This window comes from Alligator mississippiensis, chromosome 3, assembly GCF_030867095.1.
Source record: "Alligator mississippiensis isolate rAllMis1 chromosome 3, rAllMis1, whole genome shotgun sequence".
Taxonomy (NCBI): domain Eukaryota; kingdom Metazoa; phylum Chordata; order Crocodylia; family Alligatoridae; genus Alligator; species Alligator mississippiensis.
Genome location: NC_081826.1, coordinates 64,688,125 through 64,711,181, shown reverse-complemented (window position 1 = coordinate 64,711,181; position 23,057 = coordinate 64,688,125). Strand labels below are relative to the sequence as shown.

The 23,057-nt window shown below is 43.6% G+C and overlaps 2 protein-coding genes across 9 annotated transcripts in view; one reads left to right on the top strand and one right to left on the bottom strand.

Annotated features, from left to right (window-relative positions):
- ARMC1 (armadillo repeat containing 1) overlaps positions 1-19,006 on the bottom strand; it is a 57,195-nt gene extending 38,189 nt beyond the window's left edge. The window contains exons 1-3 of the mRNA XM_006267179.4: positions 18,849-19,006; positions 16,261-16,471; positions 11,312-11,403 (exon numbers count right to left, since the gene is read on the bottom strand). Of these exons, the coding sequence (XP_006267241.1) occupies positions 11,312-11,403; positions 16,261-16,446 (278 nt within the window). The 5' untranslated portion in view covers positions 16,447-16,471; positions 18,849-19,006. The remainder of the gene's footprint in view (positions 1-11,311; positions 11,404-16,260; positions 16,472-18,848) is intronic.
- Positions 19,007-19,193: 187 nt separating this feature from the next.
- MTFR1 (mitochondrial fission regulator 1) overlaps positions 19,194-23,057 on the top strand; it is a 36,705-nt gene continuing 32,841 nt past the window's right edge. For 3 of the 8 annotated variants that reach the window (XM_059724044.1, XM_059724043.1, XM_059724042.1), the window contains exon 1: positions 19,194-19,447. The gene's annotated coding sequence lies outside the window, so the exon portion shown is untranslated. Of the gene's footprint in view, positions 19,448-21,675; positions 21,786-21,847; positions 21,947-22,503; positions 22,567-23,057 lie in introns of those variants that run through there. The other 5 variants (XM_059724040.1, XM_019498531.2, XM_019498533.2 and 2 more) reach the window with 5 other exon arrangements.

Genomic DNA, 23,057 nt, shown 5'->3' with positions numbered 1-23,057 from the left:
GACCTTCTGACAAGAGGCTGAAAACCATGGGACTCTTCAGCCTGGAAAAGCACAGGCTCAGGGGCTATCCAATAGCCACCTATAAGCTTATAAGGGGTGATCAACAGGATCTGGGAAAACATCTGTTCACCAGAGGGCCCCAAGGGATGACAAGTTCGAACAGTTATAAACTCCTGCAAGACCGTTTCAGGCTGGACGTAAGGGAGAACTTCTTTACTATTCGAGCCCCCACAGTCTGAAATGGCCTGCCGCCAGAGGTGGTTCAAGCACCTATTTTGAACGCCTTCAAGAGAAACCTGGATGTTTTTCTTGCTGGGATCCTATGACCCCAGCTGACTTCCTGTCCCTGGGGCAGGACTCAATGATCTTCTGAAGTTCCTTCCAGCCCTAATGTCTATGAAATATGAAGGCACAGAATTCAAAACAAAACAGTGATTATGAGTCCTTCTTTGCCAGCAAGTTAATAGCTAGAGGTGCAAAGATACATCGATCCAATATTGGATCAGCACCAGTATAAAGAAAATATACTGCATCAGAAAATAGGCCATATCAGGCAGATAATTTGGCCAATAAACGGCCTGCGCATGCGTGTAGCCACAGCGCAGCACAATCCGGCAGCATGGAGAGCTGCCTCAAGCTGGTAAGCCTGGTGTGGTGGAAGAGGGGGGGCAGATCAAGGCCCCTGGGATGAGGGAGGAGTGGGGCTGGGTGGGTGGGCATGGGATGCAGCCACAGCTCATCTGGGGGGTGTGGCAGGGCAGCTCTCTGTTGCGTGCCACTTGGCTGAGAGCCGCTCGTCTGGCAGCTCATGCTGCTCGCCTGGGAAGGGGTTGCGGGGGGGGGGGGGAAGGAAGGGGACTATGGGGGGCCTGCAACCACAGACTCACCATAGCCCCTTCCCAGTACAGCCCTGCCCTGATGGGAAGAGCTTGGCACAGCCCTGGCCCCAGCCAGCCCTGCACAGATTTGCAGCCCCCCCACCCTTCCCCCATGCCCTCCCAGGAGTGGCGGAAGCAGCAGTGGGAGCTGCTGGACAGGCCACCAGACCAGCAGCTCCCAGTGGCAGGCGCCACTCCAGCTTCCTCACACCACTGGACGAGCTGTGGCTGCATCCCACACCTGGCCACCCCGCCCAGGCATAGCTTACCCCAGGGTCCTGCTCCAGGCCAGCCCTACTCCACTCTCACCACGGGGGCCTTGATCTGCCCCCTTCCACGCCCCTCCCTCCCCACCACACCAGACTTACCAGCTGGAGGCAGCTCTCCACACTGCTGGCCTGGGTATCAGAAATCGGATCAGTATCAGCTGATATGCATCCTTAAAAACTGGCTATTGGTATCAGCCACAAAAATCTCTATAGGTGCACTCCTACTAACAGCAAAATAAAAGTGCACTTTCTTCAGTAACCAATAGGAGGAGGGAAAAAAACTTTATTTAGCATCCTGCTGTTTAGTAATATACAGCTTTCCAGGAAATAACCTCAAATGTATTAGTTTTAGAGTGTGTAAAGAATTTTGTAGTACTGTAAGAACTGGTAGAAAATTAAACATCTGGTTCAAATCAAAGTTTTGTGTAAGACAAAGAAGCATGAACTCCTGTTGCTTGTCATTAGGTTTTTATGGACATAAACTAGAAATATAAAAATAAATCAGATGAGTTGGAAGGCATGATACTGGATACCCTAGAATTCAGATTCTCAATTTTGCACAGATAACATCACACAACTGATGACTCTTCAATACCCTGGAAAATTACATAAAAAAAATCACTTCAGCATCTGGGCATTTGTTTTAAGAAAAGGGGCAATACATGAAGTGGTAAAGAGAAGAAGGTATGCAGTTGTGAAATATGTACCTTCTTATTTATGTGTACTTACAAGCTTGATGAACATTAATGGCTCCATCAAGTTTGAAGTTAAATGGAGATGTACCTTAGTCACAAGTGCCAAGGAGAATTTTATAAATAATATTAGTTATCAATTAGCAAATTAAGCAAATCAATGTACTAATAGAATTACTCAGCTGCAGGAAATGAAACAGTAGACGACTGGAAGCAGGACAGATTTTTCAAGTGTAAAGAGGAATGATTAACACAAAGCAAGGGGTTAAAAGGAGAGTAAGCTGTTAAAACAAGGCATAGGACTGACTACAATTTTAAAAAGTTGTAAAGTCCCAGTCATTGCAGAAGACAAGTTACAGAGTGCAAATTCAATCAATGTCATGCTGTAATAGAGGCCAACAAAAGACTATGTGCATAGAAAGTCGACATAATGATATGACTATAATATTCCTAAATAGAAGGACAAGGGCTGGAGAAGAATGGTGATGCTGTATTGCTCCTCCTGTCTTCAACATGTCCCAAGTTGAAAAAGCTTAGGACCCCTCTACATGTGCAGGTAAAGGCAGGATGAGATCTAATGCACAATCTACACAATTGCACTTCCTGCCATACTATATGTGCATGGCAGGAGGTGTGATTGTGGGAATGACAAATCAGATCCCATCACACCTTATTGCTGGTGCAGGGGGAGCCTAATCCCTTGTGTTTATAATTTTTCAGAAGCAGCATTAGTTTTGTCTGTAAAAAAGATATGAAGTATTGGGCTTTATTCAATACTGCATGATATTTCATTATTTTTTGAACGCGTGGAACAGTTTTTCAGCAAGCACCATCATGCTGTTTTGCAAGTGACCTTCACTTGGTAAAACTGTTAACACAATTTACCATGCCAGCCATAAAACAGACTTTAGAATTGACCAGAACAACGTTATGATTCATCTTTCGAAAAAGTTTCACCCCAACAGAATAGTTTTTTATGAAATGCCTGTTCATGGCCAGAGTAGTTACTTCAGCCATTAAGAATTTCTCTGAAATTTTTACGAGTAGAAAAATAGCCTAAGACATGGAGCATACATGCGTTTGATCCCCCTAGAGTGAGTGCGCTACCCAGGCAAGCTCTCTTGCCAGGAGGCACATGAGGGCTGCTCTGTGGGCCACCCCTGCCCTTAAAAGCAGATGACTTGACAGCCTGCCCTTCCCCCTACCTAAGAAGGGGGCAGGCCATCAAGAGGCAGCCCCTGAGTTCTATATCATCTCAGGTGCAAGCCATCTGAGCTAGATATGGGGCAATTTAAAGCTGGAGATACAGGAAAGCATGGCCTGGGACAGCCTCCCCACCCTTGGGTCCTGACTCCGCAGCTTTTAAATTGCTGCATGTGCTGCCTAGCTGGCTGACCACACATGACACTTGAAGGCCAAAGGGCCATGAATCGGGGTGGATAGCCTCCATGGCCCTAAGAGGCCCAGTTCGGTAGTGAGATCATCAAGAGGAAGCCGGCAAGGGCTGGGAACCAGGCTTCAGGACAGCCTTCTCACCCTAGTTCCTGTTCCACAGCCTTTGCAATCCCTGCCTCCATGGCCAAGCTGGATGGCACTTAATACCCAGGGGCCATCTGTGAATTGGAACAAGGAGACTGGGGGTAGGGGGAAAGAGAGGGCATTCGTTTAGAGGGCTCCAGCCCAGAGTGCACCTGCATCCCCCTGCTGCACTTCTCTGAATTGAATTGGTCCAGGAATGTTTCTGCAGCAGGAGAATGGTCCCCTTCTTCCTCCTGTCACAACCCAAAGTTGTGATTTTTTGTTTGTGTGCGCTTCGGCACTGCTAAATTATTTTCCCACTAAATTGCAACTTCTTTGCACGGTGGAGTTTTCTGCTGCAGAAGAGAACCCCGGTGCAACGGAGAATTTCCCGCCAATTTGAAGCTTTCTTTGTATGGTGCATTTCTTTTGCATCTAAGAAATGCACGGTGCAAGGAGTTCCCGCCATTTGTATGAGAATTCGTGCCACATTATTGGCCGATTCTAACATATGCACACGTGGCGGCTAGCGATTGGCTTGCTAGCCGTATAAAGAGCTTGGGTGTTTTCCGCCCAAGTTGGAGAGAAATCAGTTGGAGAGAAATCGGAGTGAAAGAGAGAAAGAAAACCTTCGCCTTGCGTGAAGATCTCTAAGTGCTGCGGATCCTTACGGACCCAACGCATTTCTTAAAAGGCAACAGAGACCCGAACAGCCTCTGGCCTCTCCCCGTCGCCGATAAATTCCTAGACGTATCCCTTCCTGTACGAGAAACTACCGAACCCACGGAGCTTAAACAACTCCGGGGAAAAGAACGAATTTGTCGTAGTCCTCTAACGAGGATTTAAGCGGAGCTGTACCTGGAAAACTGTCCAGCCTACACCATGACCATCTTTGGTGTAAGTAAACAATCTTTAAATCAACCACTACGCGTCCGTGACTAATTCTAGCTCGCTCCCGGTCTTCTCTGACTCCGCGTGCCCGGGCTGCTGGCCACAGCCCGCATGCGCAAAGACGGGCCCGGATCGCCCCCGGCCCGCACACCTCCATCTTACCAATCATCAAGGGCCTTGCAAGGCTGCCTAACTGGTTGCCCCTGGGTGGGTTGTCAGGGAGCCAGCGCTCTCCCTCCCTCCTTCTTCCTTAGAGGGAAAGAGGGAAGGAAGGAGAACAGAGGACAGTGGGATACTTGATGTCCTTAGTACCCAAGAAAAGGAGATAGTTATCCAATTCTTGCGGGAAGGTAGAGATCTTCCTGGTTAGAAAAGATGGCTTTCTGCAGGAAAGTTACTTTTTTTCTGCAAGAAAGCCCTCCAAACAACTGTAGGTCTTCTTTTAGTGTTGAGAGAAAGGGTCTTTTCCCGGAACAAGTGTAATGCCTGTACACAGCCTCTATTTAAAAATCAAACTCAGCTCAGCAAGTCCTACCAGACAACCAATGTAACAATAGGACTAGAATATGGCAACATTTCATGTCATGTTGTAAGTGCTCTTTTACATCTGATACTGATCTCAATAGGCCACAGATTTGACTTTTACTAGATTTGCCCAAGTTAAAAAAAAAAAAGGATACAAATTGCCACTAAATTTCCCTATTGTTACCATCTGCTATTTACATTTATACTGCAACAGTACTTGTACCAACAGGAAAAATAGTTTCTGGCCCAAACTGCTTATCATAGATGGCAAGACAAAATGTAACAAGGTGGATGACAAAAATAAGCAGAGGAAAATGTGGGCCCAGGAAGACAGGGATAACATCAGGATGTATAGTATATAAATTATTCTCGTACCAAGCCATATGTTAAGATATCCAAGCCATTACAGGATTTCTCCAAGTTCCTGCTGACAAGAACACTGAAAGCACACAAACTCCCTAACAGAAAATGCAACAATTTGTTAATATGCAGTCCCAACAAATGAGCAATTTAGGTTTTGCCCTCAAGAAGCAGACTTTCCATCACTCCATCTCCAACCTTTTCCTTGATTTTATAAAAAAAAAAATACAGAACAGAAAAATAAAACACTTCAGAATTTATTGGACTGCATCCCTTCAAAAATGCAAGTTTAAAATTTTAACCAAAATTTATCAAAAGTATGCAGGAATAAGTGAATATTTGTACATTTATTTGTATGAAATTGAAGGGTATCTTCCAGCTAACACTAGGGGCCAACATTTTCCCCACCCAGTACTCCCTTAACATTCAATTTTGATTTCTTGCTAACTAATATTTGGTCCTGGTGAGAAGGAGAAAACTTTTTTTAGGAAAAAAAAACCTGAAGAAATAAGTACTTATGCAATAAACAGATAAAACGAGTGTGATAGAGCATCTCTTACTGTATTAGTTTTGGCATATATTATTAGAATTACTTCTAAAGGTAAAGTCAAAGAGACATAATAAATCTAAACTTTTTTCACTTCTGGAGAATAATTAAATTCTCAAAAACTACAGGTAATTAAGACTACCCAAAATTAAATAAGTCTGGAATTACAGAAGTGCATGTATTTCACCACATCTGCAAGGGACTCCGTGTAATTAAACACATATTAATTGCCCTAATCTTCTTAGGCAAGTAATAAATTGGAAGAGCTGATTAATGTGCTGGATTTAGTTCAGCTTGTTAAACCTGACATCCTGGCAAAGGAAGACTATCTCGAAAAGCTCTTTTAGCTAAGTAATTGGAATTTTACTCTCAGTAATTTGCCATTCCGTAATAAGAGCTATTTGGTATATTGATTCCCCATCAGTATTTTTTTAATACATGTTAGTTATATTGGAAGAGTACCATTATGATGTTCATAAAGGTTATGAAAAAACTGTGAACTTTGACCTTACTGTCCAACAAGAGTAACTTTCACTCTGAACACAAAATGAGTATATTTCCTTGTAGGCTATAAATCCTAATTAATTTTAATTCTGGAAGCAGTTAATAACATTTTATAAAGTCCATACGGACACATTAAGTACTCCATACCATTCATAAAGCCAATGACTACACAAGATTAACATTAAAGACCTGCTGATATCTTCTGGAACACACTGAAGGACTTTGTTCTGAGGCAATTCTCCATTTCTCCCCTCTCTCTCTCTCTTTTTATTTTTTTTAATTATTTGAACACACACACACTCCCTCTCTTGCTATGCCCATCACCCACTGACCCTCCCCCTCAACTGGAAGAGATGGCAAGTTTCTTGAGATTGGAGGAATATTTTCCTATGCATTTATAACATAATGAATAATAGGACTTGTTTCTTATAACAACCTTGGAACACTACAAAGAAGAAAGTATAAAAGATTGGTATTTAAGTATATTTGTTCATCCCTCTCCTGAAGACACCTAGATTCTCAACTGCAAAAGAAAGGAGGAGGTTGTGAAAGACAAAGGGCTTAATTCTTAAGGAAAGAAGAATCAACCATGCGAAGCCCTCAGCCTTCACAGAGTACCTGTGACCTCCAATGGTTACTGTTATTTCTGGGGTAGCAAGAGATCAGCTTTTCTACACAATGTAAAATGAAGTAACAGCAACTGTAATACTCCTTTTTGAGTCCTTAACTATGAAATAACAAATAGCAAGTCTGCCCAGTAGCCAGTTTAAAGAATGGAATAGCTTTCACTGCTGAGATAAACCACGGACTATATAATAAATGTTAAAAAAAACTGAACTGAAAGTTCTACAGGACCAATAATTTGTTAAGTGTGGCATGAAGGGGACTAAGATAGAATTACAGTTAGCAAATGTGGTACTTCTCCCATGCCCACAAAAATATTTCCTTCCCATTACCTGCAATCTATCTGTACCAGTGTAGACTTGCTCCCTGTTTAAGGGCAAAGAAAGAGGTAGCACTGTGACACTTGTTAGCTGACACATGGGTGGTTTACAAACTACACTGCTTTTGCTATAATTAAAGAACCTGGGCATGTCTACATTGCCTTCACCCTGCACCTGGGACCACTACTAAGAAGCACAAATGCTCACTTAGCACATGCAAATGAAAATGAAATAGTATAGGTGACTTAAAGCAACTATGAGCACATGCTGTGACAGGAAGCAAGCATCTGCATTGAAGACTGATCCCAGCTGGCTACTCTGCTTTTTTTCTGGGATTTGGTATGCACTGAGTGGGAGCATATAAAAAGATCATGTTTTTCAGTGATGGTCCTGGGAAAGGCATGGAGACTATCTAGACAAGCCACATATTTCTCCTCGACTGGAGCTGACTGGCACTTTGTCAAGACTTCTCTTGCCTGCTGGAGCTTTCTGAAAAGTTTTGGGAAATCTAACTCCCAGAAGAACACTTCCCTAGTCTGCAAAGCAAAGCAGTTAACCATGTTAGTCTGAAGTTAGGGAGAAGACAGGGCAATGTGGGACCTTACAGATAGGGCCCTGAGAAAAATCACAATTTTGTGGACTGCATGGAAACCGCAAAATTCACCCCACACAGCGATTTTTAAGGGTTGCAAACATAAGCAGCTTAGCCCCCCTCAAATGCAGGGCAGCACAAAGGGCCACAAGGCAGCTTAGGCACAGGCTCCGGGCGACTGCATTGGGGGTGGGGGGAAGAAGGGCACACAGACAGACACGGAGCCTGCATGCAACCAGGATTGCAGCCAGACAGCGTGTAGAGCACTGTCCATCACAGCAAGTAAAATCAGGGAAAAAGAACTGGGGGCGGGGGAGTTAGACTGAGGCCCCCACAGGGATGGAGGGAAGGAATGGGGCAGGGGCTGGGGTGAGTGGGGCCCCAAGGTAGATCATGGGACGGTCAGAGCCCAGGCAGTTTGTCCAAGGACGCAGGGGGGTCTCCCACCACTGCGCGCACCTCAGGAGAATTCCAGAGGGGGCACGTGCCTGTCGTGGGCTGAGCTCTACACCCCACTGCTGTATGGTTTGTGACAGGAGGACGTACATGTGCCTAAAAAATAGTGTTATGCAACTGATTTAAAAATGGCTCTGTCACTCTACCATCACTGCAGCCTTCAGTTTGGCAAAATGGATAATGGAAAGGGATGGGAATTATTATTTTGGAGAAAAGAGGAAATAAGAGAAATGACAAGTGAAAAACTACTGAGCCTTAATGGAGGGTAATATTCAACCTCACTTACTATCAGAAGTCAGATATGGACTATCATGCAGTTGGTTCAATAAAAGATATTACCCCCAAAACATCCCTGCCTCTCTCAATTCCTGGATCATCACAACTACATCATTAATGCTACCACAATAGGGCAGATATCAAAATCTGTAACTTACAGTAGAAAATCCACAATCTAAAGAAAAAAGCTGGACTACACAGCAACATTTCTAGGCCTATACAAGAAACAAACATCAATCCAAGGGGACTTGCCTGCAACCCTCTAGCTAATGCACACAACTCCATACATGCAACAACTATGCAGGAGAACTTCAGGGAAAAAAAACCTGAGATGCCATCTTCTTCACTTAACCTGCTCCAAAAGGGATCAATTTAAACAGGACATACTAAACTAAGAAATAACCTAACTACTATCCAGAAGACTGTACCATATTACTAAAAATATCTGATGACAGCCATCCAACATAAGAAGAAAAAGCAGAACATGCAGTTAGTTCAATAAAAGGCATCACCTCAAAAAAATCCTTGCCCCTCACATTATCCCACATGGGCATACATCTAACTTTATTACTATCACAGTGGCAGCAAACGAGCCTAACAAAGCTTTAAGATGGATGCTACACAAGTGTAAGAAAGCAATGAATATAGTACTGATTTAATCAGAAATGCTATTGACTGCAACCAGTTTCCTCAGTTTCTTACCTCAGTTTTCCTCATTCTAGGTTAATACCCACCCATTTCTGATTTCTTAAATAATCTGAACCTTAAGGCATTATTTGATCTCTCCTCCCAAGCTCCAATTTATTGCTTTTTTATTGTGCTCCAGACTTCCAAGATCTTAAACTTTTAATTAGCTTTTTAAGTAAGCTTTTCATCAGGGATGAGGCCTCACCTGGAAAACTGACCATTTTTAAGTACTAGATTAAAAAAAAAACAAAACCTGTATAAATAAGAAAGACTCCACCAGAAAGCGACACAAAGAAAACATGACTTATAAGAACAGGTTGGAAGATTTGGATTATTTAGTCTGGGTAAAACAAGACCAAGACAAGATTTGATATTAGCCTTCAAATATCTGAAGGGTGGCTAGAGAGAGGATGAAGGTAGGACAGGGTGGCACCAGCTCTGCCCTACTTCAGACTAACATAGCGAGAGACCACGCGTGTGAGCCTGATGGTAGATTTAAATGCTTATGTGGGAAATTTTGGTTGAATAAGGCCCCCTCTACATGTTACAGGTATTGCACAATTAACTGGTTAACTGCACAGTTACCTTAAGACCAGCTACATGTGCATAATACTTATCACATGATAAAAAACTTCAATCAGCTATAAAGTTAAACCTCAGGAACGCATATTAACTTTACATCTGGTTGCTACTGAGCTTTAATTTGCAAGTGTAGCAGAGTCTCCCCTGCATCAACAGTGGCTTCTAGCATGAAACCCCCATGCCTGGGGGATCGACTGCCCCAATCCGCCAGGCTCAAGGGTACGTGGGGCTTGCTTCTTGCCAGTGCAGGGGGAGCCTGGGATCTAATATGCAATTCCACAATCACACTTGATTGTATGGATCTTGCATTAAATCCCATTGCATCTTTACCTGAACACGAAGAGGGGGCCTAATTGTATGAATTTTCTCACTATGACAGCCATGAAGCATTGGAATACAGAGGGTATGGAATTTGTATACTTGAAAATTTTTAAAAGCAGGCTATACAAACACTTGTCTGGAGTGGTTTAGAAGAGATGGTCATGCCTTGCACAAGAGTGTTAAACTACATGACATCCTGAGGTCACATCCAGCCTGATTTTTCTAGGATTCTAACCCTCTTCTCAAGAACTCCTGCTGTGGCTAAGGCACATGCTCAAGGATGAACAATTTCATGAACCATTTAATTTTAGATGAAACAGTGTTACAGGTACTGAGCCAATTGTAAAAGATGATCCAAACATATTTTTCCTTTTTTTTTTTTTAAACTGTACTTTTGGGCAAATTTCAGGAAATCAAATTTCTTCCAGAAATTGAGAGCCATCATACTTTAAAAACAAGTGCATTTTGTTTAATGTTATATGAAAATATTTCACCTCTTCACCAGCTCCACTGATAATGGATAAAAGGAAGGATTGTTACTTAAAATACCCCAATCCAGCTATCCTTAGAATGCAAGTTATTCACTTTTGTCTTTCAGCCAATTAGTAGTTATCTCATTACTTTTCAAACTGAGGCACTGGTCTTAAGAAATCCTTCCATTTGGTCTTACTTGGGTCTCAGTTCAGAAAGGTACTCAAATACTAGCCCACTTTAATGTACATATGAAATTATTTCAATAGGACCACTAAGACTAATCAAATACAAGTGCTTCTCTGAATCAGAGCTGCAAAGGACCAATAAGGGGGCAAGAAACTTCTCAACTCTAGTTTCTGTTCAAATCCTGAATATTTCAATATATATGGGTAAGGTGGTTGGTGTAATGGGTTTATGGCCTCAAACACAAAATCACTACCCTAAGTAGTATTCTTTGGTGGAAATGTCAGAAAAGGGTAAGTGACCATGTAAGTTAAACTAATTTAGACTAGATGTGGATACTGCCAGAAAAAAGCAGTTCAAGCAACTCTCCTCACTAGGCAATCTCTTCTGAACTGAATGCTTATACTGGTGTAAAAAACCCTGTATTAGATATATTGCATGAAATTCATATTTTTCATTGCATTTAACCATATAACTCACTACAGGAACAAATGAAGGCAGCACTTATGAAATCCATTATATAATCCAGGCAATAAAGTTCTACTTCACATTAACTCATTGCACAAAACAGTATGACCCACTGCCACAAGTAGCAGCCCACCCAAGACTTACTTTTGTATTACAGTCTGTAAGCTCAGCATCATACCCAGTTCACTTTTCATCTTTTCTCTGTTGGCACGACATTCTGCCAAATAACGGAGAGCCTAAGAGAAGTGGGAGATCATAGCAATTAGCAGTTTTGCATCTAGCATTCTCTGTTAATTTCTATTTCTGACATTTCAAGTTGTTAACATTTTAAGTCATTTCAACAATTCATAGTTTTGTGAAAGAAAAAAAAAAAAGTGTGGGAGGCTTAACATTTATGCAATTTTAATGGTCCAGATACATCGCAAAGGTATTAGACAAATACAAGAAAGCAGCAGCAAATTGCGTGCTCAAGCTGCCTCTCTAAAAGAGGGGTCAGCAACCTACACCCTGCAGGCTAGCCCTGGTCCACAAAGCCTTTGGATCTGGCAGCAGGGGTAACCCCCTGAGTCACACCAGTGAGCTGCCTGGGGCTTCAGAGGGGGTGCTATCCCCGTGCCATACTGCAATCAGACACCGGGGGCTCTGGGGACAGGGCATCTCTACCTATAATACACCAGAGTCAGGTGGCAAGGGATCATTCTGGCCCTCCTGCTGTAGTACAGATAAAAGGTAACCTACCTTCCACACTGGAAGACAGTTGTAAGAAATGCCACTAGCATGGTTAATATAGTGCAGATAAGCAAGCTGAAATTTGTAAAGTTGACCCAGAATTTAACCAAGTTAAACATAATTTGTCACAACAGGCAAAAGAGGTTTCTCCTAAGCCTTCTGTCCTTGATCAACTGTGACTTTTTTTTAAAGATTTTTTTAAGTAGAAGAAAATGTTATATTTATTCACTCTCCACATGCCCAACAACATTTTCAAAGTTTATGACCAAACTTAATAAAAACACTTAAGAATAAAAATTCTCAGAATGTCAGCCTAACAAATAAAGGTCTACACAGATAACATTTCAACAAAGTACTCTTATAGTTGGAGACTTAGCTACAAAGAGGAGTTCTGCAAGCTAAAATAGCACAAGGAGGATGCTATGGATGTTGCAGCCTCAGACAGAACAAATAAACAAAGACTGAGATAGAAAAATGACAGTATCATTATATGCACTGCCCTTGTATTAGAAAGCTGTTAAAAAATGAAAGGGAGCACTGTAGAAAAGACTTTTTGGGGTGGAAGGATGCTGGATACCACCACGCAAAAGAAATCTCTGGCTAGATTTATCCTGTCTTCTGGCCAAAACACAAGCTCCACATGCTCATTCCTACTTCAGCCCAAGCTCAGATGCATTAAAGGGTCAGCCTTCAACGCACCTAGCACCCCAGTGCCACCGTTGGTCTCTCTCGAGTAACAAAGCAGGGCTTGGGTATGTACTCTGGACCCCAGTATTTTGCCTAGTTGGCAGGCTTTAATGTACACAAAGTAGGAGCACAAGTCCAGATTACTTCTCAGTGGTGGTCCCAGGCTATGTAGTGGGGAATACAGACACAGCCACAAGATTTCAGCCTTCGAGATTAAAATCTGTTTTTTCTTCATTAAATTTTTCAATGGCTTTTCAGGAAAGGGCTGAAAATATAAAATTTAAGATGCATCTTATTCACAGGATTTCCAAACACAGTAAAATCCCTGTTATCCAGCACTTGAGTAATCAGAATACTATTAACTGGAATTTCTGGCCGGCTGGCTGCAGGCAGGGGCAGGAAGCTCACACGAAGTGGCCGCCACCACCACCCACCACCTCTTCTCCTCCCCCACCCCTCCACTCCATGTCTGCTGGAAACTGTTGTGCCTCAGGTAACTGGCATTTTTAGGTTACTGGCACCCCCCCATTCCCCACTCATGCCAGATAACTGGGATTTTACTGTATAAGATAATATTGCTAACACTTCCTTTGAATTCATTTTTCTGGATTCCATAACTTTTAAAGGTAGCAGCAATTCAGTTTATTTCCAACAACTACAGAAGAGCTTTGCACTCACTCTCCTGAACAACAAAAGAGAAAAGTTTGGGAAAGGTTAAGGAGACTGCAGCAGAACTTCAAAAGTGCCTTTCATTTAATGACTTTACAGTTTTCATCTGGCTTTTATCCAATTTAGAGCCCTGAGACTGCTGTTAGTCAAACCTAAAGTGTGTGTTTATTTGCTGCCTCCAGTTTTGCTTCCAAGTGTTTATAGGTAGATGTTTATGATACAGAGCTGACCAGAAACTTCTAGCAACTGCATATGTCCACACTTTCGCAGTTAAAATCTGAATCTCACAATTTATTTAATGTACTTTTGCAATCCCACTGTTATCTGTACTTTGAGTAAACAGATTAGGGGAAATATGTAAAGATCAATACTGCGCTCTACTCTGTACACCTACTGGGGTTCCAGGTTCTCTCTCATACGTACATATACGAACAATAAGCTGATAACATCCAGATACCATAGGACCTTTACACAAGTACTTGGTATGTTGCATAACTTGATAACATAGCTTGAAAGTCTGTTCATTCCTTAAGTGGGATTCTCTCTCAAGTATTTAGCCTTCAAAAGCATATTCTTTCAACCGCTTTCCTTTGCTGACAACGTTTGTCCTTCCAACACTAACATTTTTTCTTAAGTCTAATTTAGTATGAGTGAATCTCCACCAGACAGCAAAGATTGCAATTGGAATTAAAGACTTATATTAAAAACATACACTTTGCTATTGGCAGAACACTAGATTATCAACTGTATTGCTTATTGTTTGACACCAAAGAGTTTTAATTTAAATAACACCTTCACCAACATTTGATTCAAAGGAACAGATTTTTTGATCAGTTAGTCCCTTACTGATGATGATAATTTCTATCACAAATTAGATTAAAACCAAGGTATCTGAAAGCCTAAACAAATAAATAAATAAAAAGTTCCAAACACCTGGAGCTCCTATTTATTTCAGTAAGTTTCTGGCTGCTGAGTCAATTCTTTTGAAAATCAGGTGATTAAAGAGCTGGATCCAGAGCCCACTGAAGGAAAGACTTGTTAAAGGTCATAAACTTTGGATCAGTTTTCTTTTAGCAAAATACTTGAGCATGTAATTAAACACAAGTGCACAATTTATTTCACTGAAGTCAATGGAACTGTTCACGTGTGCCCTAAAAAAATACTGAAGTACATTACTGATTTAAGGCTTTTTTGACAGCCTGTATATGAATCCAGGAACCTAACTTCAAGTTCCTATTTTTCAAAGTCTTACTAAAATTTAAGAAAAGTGGTTAGGCACACTTCTGATTTTTAATGTCTTAAAGAAAAAAATCAAAACCTGATAGCTTGGCTTCTCTTTGTTCATCTGACTCTTTAAAGGGTGGAGAGAAGTAAGATGAGAAACAAAAGAGTTTGGTGAATTTGTCTATATATGGTATATGAATTCTAGTTGATTAACTTGCTATCAGCAGCGCTTCTGAAGAGATCTGGGAGCTATAACAGAACACAAACTACATATAAGCCAACAACGTCCTACTGCTGGGGACAGAAAGCAGAAAACTACATTTTTGGCATGTGTAAACAGGACTGCTGAGTGCAAGACACAGTACTGGAAAGGCTTCAGCCAAAAAGCTGAGTCCAGTTTTAGGCACAGGGTAAAACCCCCCCCTCCTGGCACAGCTCTCCCAAGACCTGCTTTGCTTTGCTGCTGCCTGGAAGTGGAGGGGAATTTCCCCCTCCCCTTACTTAAAAGGTATTGTTTAATAAGTGGTGAGCTTTACTTCCTTAAAACAGCTAAAGAATAGCCTCCATGTTGCTGTTCAGTGGTAGAGGCAGGGGAGAGTCCACTCTGAAAAGCTTGAAATTGGCTCCGATAAACTTGCAGAGAGGGCGCGTTTCCACCCACCAGAGCCTGAATTCCAGTGGCCCCTAGTTACAATGAAATATAGAGTGGGTTTGTTTAATCTTCAAACAGGAAGACTGAGAGAAAGCATAACAACAGGTTTCAATGTCAGAGATGAATGCAGCGAAGAGATCTGTAAACTGTTCTCCGTGTTCACTGGGAATGGGAGAAGTACTTTACAGAGTTTAAATTGCAGCAAGGAAAATTTCAGTTAGACACAGAGAAGTACTTTAAAACAGTCAGTTTTAAGTTAAGCACTAGAATAGAGAGACTGAGAAAAATCTGTGAAATCATAAATTTCAAGGGGACCTTAAGGGTTATCTAGTCCAGACTACACTACAGATGTAGGATTCACTCCTCCTAAATTGTCAGTCAGGTTCCTACCCAGTCTCTTCTTAAAAAATTCCAACAAAGGAGATTCCACAACTTCCCTAGACAACATTGTTACCTCATTTTTACAGTTAGGAAGCTTTATCTGATATTTAATATAAATTTGCTTTTCTGCTGCTCAAATTCCACACACCTCTCCCATACCAACCATAACAGACCTCAATCCCCTGCCATCTTGACACAAGATTGTTCACCTGCTCTCAAAATGCATCACTGAAGGCACTTAAGAGCAACTTAGAAAAAAAGTGTGCACCAGGGATAGTTTAGGGATAGCTGATCCTGCCTTGAGGCCCAGGTATGGACTAAACCTCCTGAGATCATCTGCATCCATATTTTCTATGATTCAAAATGCTTACATGACCCATCCAGAACCACAAATGCACCATCATCACAAAATGCATTCCTACATCTGTATGCAACAAGCTGAATTTTGGCTTTTCTCTTTTTAACCCAAAATTAAACGGTCATGTTCTGGGGGGGAAAAAACACAACAACTTTGCTTTATCTATAATCAGTTGTTTCTTTCTAAACTCCATGAATTATCTCCACATAGTATGTTGCTGCAAATTATCTTTTATAGCACTTATCATGAAGCAAAATACAGTAGCAAGAGTAATCTCACATAAAATTTGTTACAGCAAATATTTGTCTTTTTAAATACATAAAAAGAAAGAGATGCAAGTAACACACCATTAACACAACCCTTAGTCCCTACTGATCAAATCAGATTACTTACTAGCAAAGCTGAATGAACAACTGGAGGGTTGGGGTGGTCCAGGAACAAAATAAGGCCAGGCAGACATCCCTGATCCTGAACAATAGCTCGTCTATTTAATGGGTCAGCAGCTAGATCTCGTAACTGGTTAACTACTGCTAAAGCATCAGGCTCCTCGCTCATAGTGGAGTTCATAGTGGAGTTCATTTTTCTGTATCATACACAGAAACACCTGTTAAAAAAAAGTGCATTAATAAAAAAAATCATTGTTAACAAGTCATTGATTAAACTATAGCCAATCCAGAACAACATGCCCCAATTTGTTCTTAGAAGTGTAAACGCAAACAGAATTCTTCTTAAGGTCCCTATACACTGTTAAGACAGAAATTTTAGAATTCACACATATCGAGTTATTTGCTTAACTGATTTGTTTCCCACATATCATTTTAGGCCTGTCAAGCTTCAAGTGAAATACTGTTTATAGTATTGATACTTACAGGTGAAGAATCAGTTGTTTTGTTACAACTACACTGTCGCTTACACTGCTCTATAGAAATGTACATTTCTAAGTCTATATCCTATAAAAAGGATCATTTGTAAAGAAACACACATTATCTGATCCTGTAACACATTTTTACTGTCAACAAGAAATCTCAGGCCAAAACTTTTACCTTTCCATCAGGCATCTCCACTGTTTTATCTTATTCAGAAATTACATATCAAAATTCTATAATCCAACACCAATTCAACTGCTCCTGGTCCTCTTAAAAAGCATTGCCCAACTTGCTTCTACTAGAGTCAAGCAGAACCAACTCAGTTTCAAATGAAGACGATTAGTCTGATGCTGTTAAGCTAACAAGTTTATTTAAATAAAACTTCCCATCATAGCCAGAAACTCCTGATACCCCTCAACAGTGGGTCTAATGTGAAAAGTGAGATCAAAAGGTAAGAGCCTTTATTGTTTTGCTGAGACTGAACCCTCAGTGCAATTTATGGTCCTGATCTTCTCAGCACCAAACTCATGTATTTTTTATGCACATGAGTATGAATAAAAAGACACTGTTAATTTTACTTTTCCATTTTGATTTAAAAGGCAGCATGCTGTTCAGAGCATTTTAAAGTTAATTCTCTTGTTTTTCTGTTAAAGCTCTTAACTTTTTTTAGTAAGAAACTGATCGTGCATGTAGAGATACCAGATATAGAAAACAGACACTAACAAAGAGACAAGAGCGAGAATGGCAGAACTCTATTTTGTATCATAACTTTGTAGGTACAATTTTTCCTGTAACGTGACTGTCAGTTTGGTGGTGATTACTCAAGTCACTAATGTTTCTTTACAACACAAACAACTTAAACGTTAATTTTTCATGACAAGAAAATTAATATAGATCAAATAAGCTACAAGTTTCATGCAGTCATTACTTTGTAGTTTCAAAGCATTTTAAGCACAATTTTCAAAAATAAAACCTGAAGAAACAGGCAAACATTATGATTTCTATTCTGTAAAAGGCAAAACACCAGAAAGAGAACAATCTAGAGCAGAGACGCTCAGCCTCCAGCCCGTGGGATGAATCCAGCCCAACAAACCATGTCATCTGGCCCACAGGGCTCCACACAGGTCCAGAAATTTGGGGGCGGGGGAGCATTAGCAGTGTTAATTGTTTCCCAAGTCACTGCAATTAATGCTGCCACCACTCTCCTGCCACCAAACTTCCAGACCTGAAAGGAGTCCCACAAGCCAGATGATACTACCCCACTTGCTGGCGCATGATCCAGGGATGGATCCAAAGGAGCTGCACTGGTATGCTTGCACCTCCTTTGATTCCTGGGCCACCCAAAATTTAAAACTAACCACATAACAGCAGAGCAACATTTGCAGTCAGGCAGGGCCAAGGGAGCCAACTGATTCCACGGCTCATTATAAACTGCCCGATCCTTTCTAAACTGTTCACTCCACAGAAGTTAAAAATCCTCTTTTCCTTTTAACAGCCTTCATGCTCCACCTGCCAAACTATCCCCTGTTCTGCAAGTCTGCTGTGCCACCTACCCCTGGTGTCAAACCCCCTCTCTCACAGCCCAGCAGATTGACTTTTAGATCATCCCAATGATGTTTCATTTGTTTTTGCTTCAATCTTAAAACCTCATAACACAGCCCTGGAGCGTCACTGATGCTTCAAGCTTTTTTTTACCAGGAGAAAACCAGGGGTCGCACTCTACAGCAGAATGCACCTCGCCACAGGCACCCCCCTGCACAGAAGTCTAGGCCTGCCCACAGTGGGGTCACTCCGTGGCCAGAGCCGCCAGGGCAAGGGGTGCCCACAGGCGGCACCAGGCCATGGGAACTGACCCTAGCCCAGCCCCGCACTGCTCATCTGTCCGAAGAGGTTGACTCCCCGGCTCGAGAGCTGCCCAGAGACTTCAGTGTGGGCAGACTGGGGCCCAGCGGCGCCTGCAGCCCCTGGTGCCTTCACAACTTTACACAGACGGGGGACAGGGGTCACAGGCTGCCGGCCCGGCCCCAACACAGCGCGGCACAAACCGGAGCAGCTTCCCCGCGGGCACCACTCCCGCCCTCCCGCAGGCAGGCGAAGCCCGGGCCGGCCACGTACCGCGGCACCGAGATCTCCGCGGCTCAGCGCGGCGCGCCCATCACGCGAGGCCTGCGAGCGGGAGGCCCGGGGCGAGCAGCGGAAGGACGAGAGGGCCGGGCCCTTCGCTACATAAAACCCCCGCTGAGGCTCTCGCCAACCCCGCCACCTCCGCACCCCCCGCTCCCTGATTGGCTGAAACGAGCAGCCATTCGCATCCCGCCTTATTACGCCGCGCGCTCATTGGCCACCCCCATGTGACCTCTCTCCTGTCCCCGCCCCAGGGCGTTGTGGGTAGAGTAGGCTCTATGCTAATAACGGGGAGGAGCGAACTAGATGTCCCGGAATGCACAGCGCCGGGGGACTTGCGCGGCGGGCCATGTGGTCTCTCGGGAAACCGCGAACGGAGCGCTGCTCTCTTCCAGCTCTGGGCGGCTTGGGCTTTGCCTTTCGAGCTCTGTCCACGGCTGGGTCATTGCATGCTAGGATCTGCACTCCCTGAGCGCTTATTGGAGCACTGCATGCTGGGATCTGCAGTCTGTAGTCGTTTATTGAGCCGTTGCATGCTGGGATCTGTAGGCAGCCTTCTGGGTTTCACATCAGTACGTAACATCGCACAGGTAGGATCTTTTTTTGCTGTGGGCCCCGGTGGCTGCTGATCTGCACAGGCAAGGCTGAAAAAATGGAGAGTGAAGAGTATAGTGGGAAAAGGGAGGTTTCATCATAGCCTGCCACTACCGAGCATGCCGGAAGGATCTGACTCCTTTGCTTTGAGGTGATGAGGGCCATAAAGCTGCTTCTCCTTGGGGAAGATCTAAGTCTTGGTGTCAGTCCAGTTTCATAGGAAGCTGACAAACCCTTTTTTCAGAGGTAGGGATACACTAACAGGAGGGCACTACACTGGTCACGCACGCCCCTAGACATGTGGTAACTGCGTGGAATCTGCGTGCTTTGCAAGTGAAATGCAGAATAAGTTTAGCAGAACTTATTTTTATTTGTAAATGTGCCTGTTTTTCTTACAGTTCACTGTCAACTCAAAATGGTGATTATTTTTCAGATTAGAAATTGTATTTACTTGTTTGATCCTTTGTGTCTTTTGCATTTCTATTAGTATAAAAAAATTACCTTTTGGAGGAATTCTTCTACTTTCGGGGGGGGGGGGGTTCAGTTACAGCTGTTGCAGGTGAACTACACCCCACCTCGCCTGCCAAAAAGCAACATTTTGCATTGTATTGGAGCTTTATTATTTCTGGAAACCTGGGTTTCATAACAAAAATTGCATTATCAGCATTTAAATATAACTTCAAATTTAAACACATTCTTTAAATCCAGTGTTTTGCAAAGTTTGGAATGCGAATGCCTCTACCTTGAGAGAATGCAAGCGTCTTGTGCTGTTTACGACTCACCTATTCAGATGTAAAAGGCAAGAATTTCTGACAGCAGGGGTAGGCAACCCCCAACATCGGGGCCAGAGTGTGGCACGCAAGGGCATTTTGCTTGGCATGTGCACCTCAGGGCAGACAGTGGGGAGGGGGCTAGGGCTGCGCTGCCACAACAAGGATCGAGCCCCGTGCAGCTCCCCCACTGCCTGCCCCTGGCATACCAACATCTTACAAGTTGAGGTTGCAGGTTTTTTGCTCAAAAAACATTGCTGACCCTTGTCTTACAGTGATGCCCTCAGACAAAGAATGCTTTGCATTTGAAAGCTTGTCTAACTGTATCTCGGCAACACAGGTTGCCTAATAAAATACATTACCATAAGACATTCTTGCCTCTGGCATAATTTCTGGACCGTCACAGCTGCAACATCACTCTTAAACACTACCTATTCAAACATACGTATTGTTGTAATATTTGAGAGCGTTTAATAAGATTATACTTTCTTGTATACAAGGAGAAAGGAAATAATTAATGATATTGACAAAAAGGTGTCATCAGTGACACTTCTTTTAATAAGAGGTAGTTGGTCCAGTTAAGTTTGAAGTCAGGCAGAGGGCAGGGTAGATTTGCTCCTTATGGGTTAATTACATCAGAAATGTATAGCATAAGTTTTGGTAGTCAGAGATCTTACTTCAGAAGGAATAGCACTTGATGTAGGAAGCTCTCTGCCTATGAAAGTTTATGGTACTTACCTTTGACAGTCCAGAAGGGGTAAACTACCCTGCCTTCTCTTTCGGTTAACCCCCACTAAAGAAAATAGAATAGGCCCTTTTTGAGGAGTTCAGGCTCTGTGAAGTTCTCAGTGGGTGCACCTACCACATTTACTGTGCAGTAAATATGGTGCCATATGCTGACTTGAGCATAAATTTGATACCTGCATTATGCAGGTATACAATTTATACCCATTTAGTTACTGCGCAGTAATGCACATATAGATACCATACTACACAGTAACACTGTGTGTGTGGACTGACTTGGGGCTAACTTTAGTCCCAAGGTAATCCACACACGTGTTAATACACTTTAACACCTACATGTGTAGATGCTGGCCTATTGCTGCTTGCTGTGCAGTAAATCTAAGCTGGTATAAATGCATGTGTAGACATACCCAGTTACTCTCACCACAGCTTTTGCAAGTCTTCCCTCCAACCAGGGGACCTGGAGACTCAGCCTTTTATTTCCCAGTTTAAGGAAAGTCAGAGACTGGGCAGGGGGGCAGGGCTCCGGGCAACCCTCCCACTTCCACATCTCTGCACTTGTCTGCCTGCCTCAGCTATGGTGCCAGGCAGCCCCACCAGGGAATCTGCCCGTCACCTGCGCGTGTGCCAACAAACCCTACTGCCAAAGAGATGAAGCAATGATGTCACACTAATCACTGCTGAACTGACCAATCGGGTCTCTCCACTAGGGCTCTGGTCACGTGACAGAACCTTGGCTTGCCCGCTTCAGTGACAAGGGAGCACGGTTGGCCCCGCCCCCAGTGAGGAAGGGGAGAGCAACTCGCCCGGGGGCTGTCGGGTAAGTCGCCCGGCTCTGGCACTGGGGCGAGGGGCAGGGAGAGTTTAAGTCCCGCCTCTCTCAAGCGCGGCGCTGATTGGCCGTTGCGCTGCTGGAGCGGCTTGCACTGCGAGCCGGGTCTGGGCAGCCGGCGAGCGGAGGAGGCCCCGGCTGCACGGCGGGTGAGCTCAGGGCCCAGCGACAACTCGCACGCGGGGGGCTGCCGCGCCCTGCCCTGTCCTGTTCGGCCTCCAGCGCCTGCTGGGTCCGGGGGGGGGCGGGCGGGCGGGCTGGAGGCCGCGCCGCGTTGCGGAGCAACCCCAGCCCCAGGCTTGCGGCCCGGGCGAGCGGGAGCGGTTCTGAGGGAGCCGAGCCCAGGCTGAGAGGGCGCAGCCCGAGGTACAGGCCGCCGTGGGCCTTGGCCGGGACCCCGCCCCTTTGGTCCCCTTCAGGGCCCCGAGGCCGCGCGTGCTCGGGGCTCATGTCATTGCCTGGCAAGGTGCAGGGAAGTGTGGTGCCCCCCCTCCCCTTGAGAGGAGGCAAAGCCCAGCATCAACCCTCCCACATGGGCATCACCTCCTCTTTCTTGCCTGGCAGAGCCAGCAGTTTATTTGGGTGGACGAGATGTGGTGTCTTTTTTATCTTTTATAAAGATAAACTTTTATAAATTTTATCTTTATAAAAGATAAAACTAGCTTTTATTAAATCAAAATGTAGCTGTGTCTATGTTCTTCTACAGGTATTTCCCATGCTCCTGGGCTTTGCTGCTTGCCCCCTTCCAATTTCTGCTATACATGTCCAGGTATTTTTAAGCCTTCCCAAAGGCATCGATTGGGTGTGGGCTACAACCAAGTGTGGGTACTTTGACTGGGATGTGCCAATGCTCCTGCTGAAGCTTCCTGGCTAGAGGATCTTGCCCTTCTGCTCAGGGTCAGACGAATTGCCATATTTGGGGTCAGGGAGGAATTTTACTGTGTGGTTAGGTTGGTATGGACTGTGGGGGCATTGTCTTCCTCCGTAGCGGGTCATGTGGCCCTCTACCCGGGATCTCTTGAGCATGTATTCTTATGTCTTTTATGTAGAGTTTAGATTATGGTTTGTATGGAATGGTTGGGATAGGGATGTTTGGATGAGATGACCTCTGGAGGTCCCTTGCAGCCCTACTTCTCTATGATTCTCTATAAAAATTGATATCCCCCCCACTGATTTTAATTTGATCTGGAAAATAACATTTTAATGTAGAAATGTGGTAACTCAAGAGAGACTGAAGACAAACAGGACATGAATACTTTC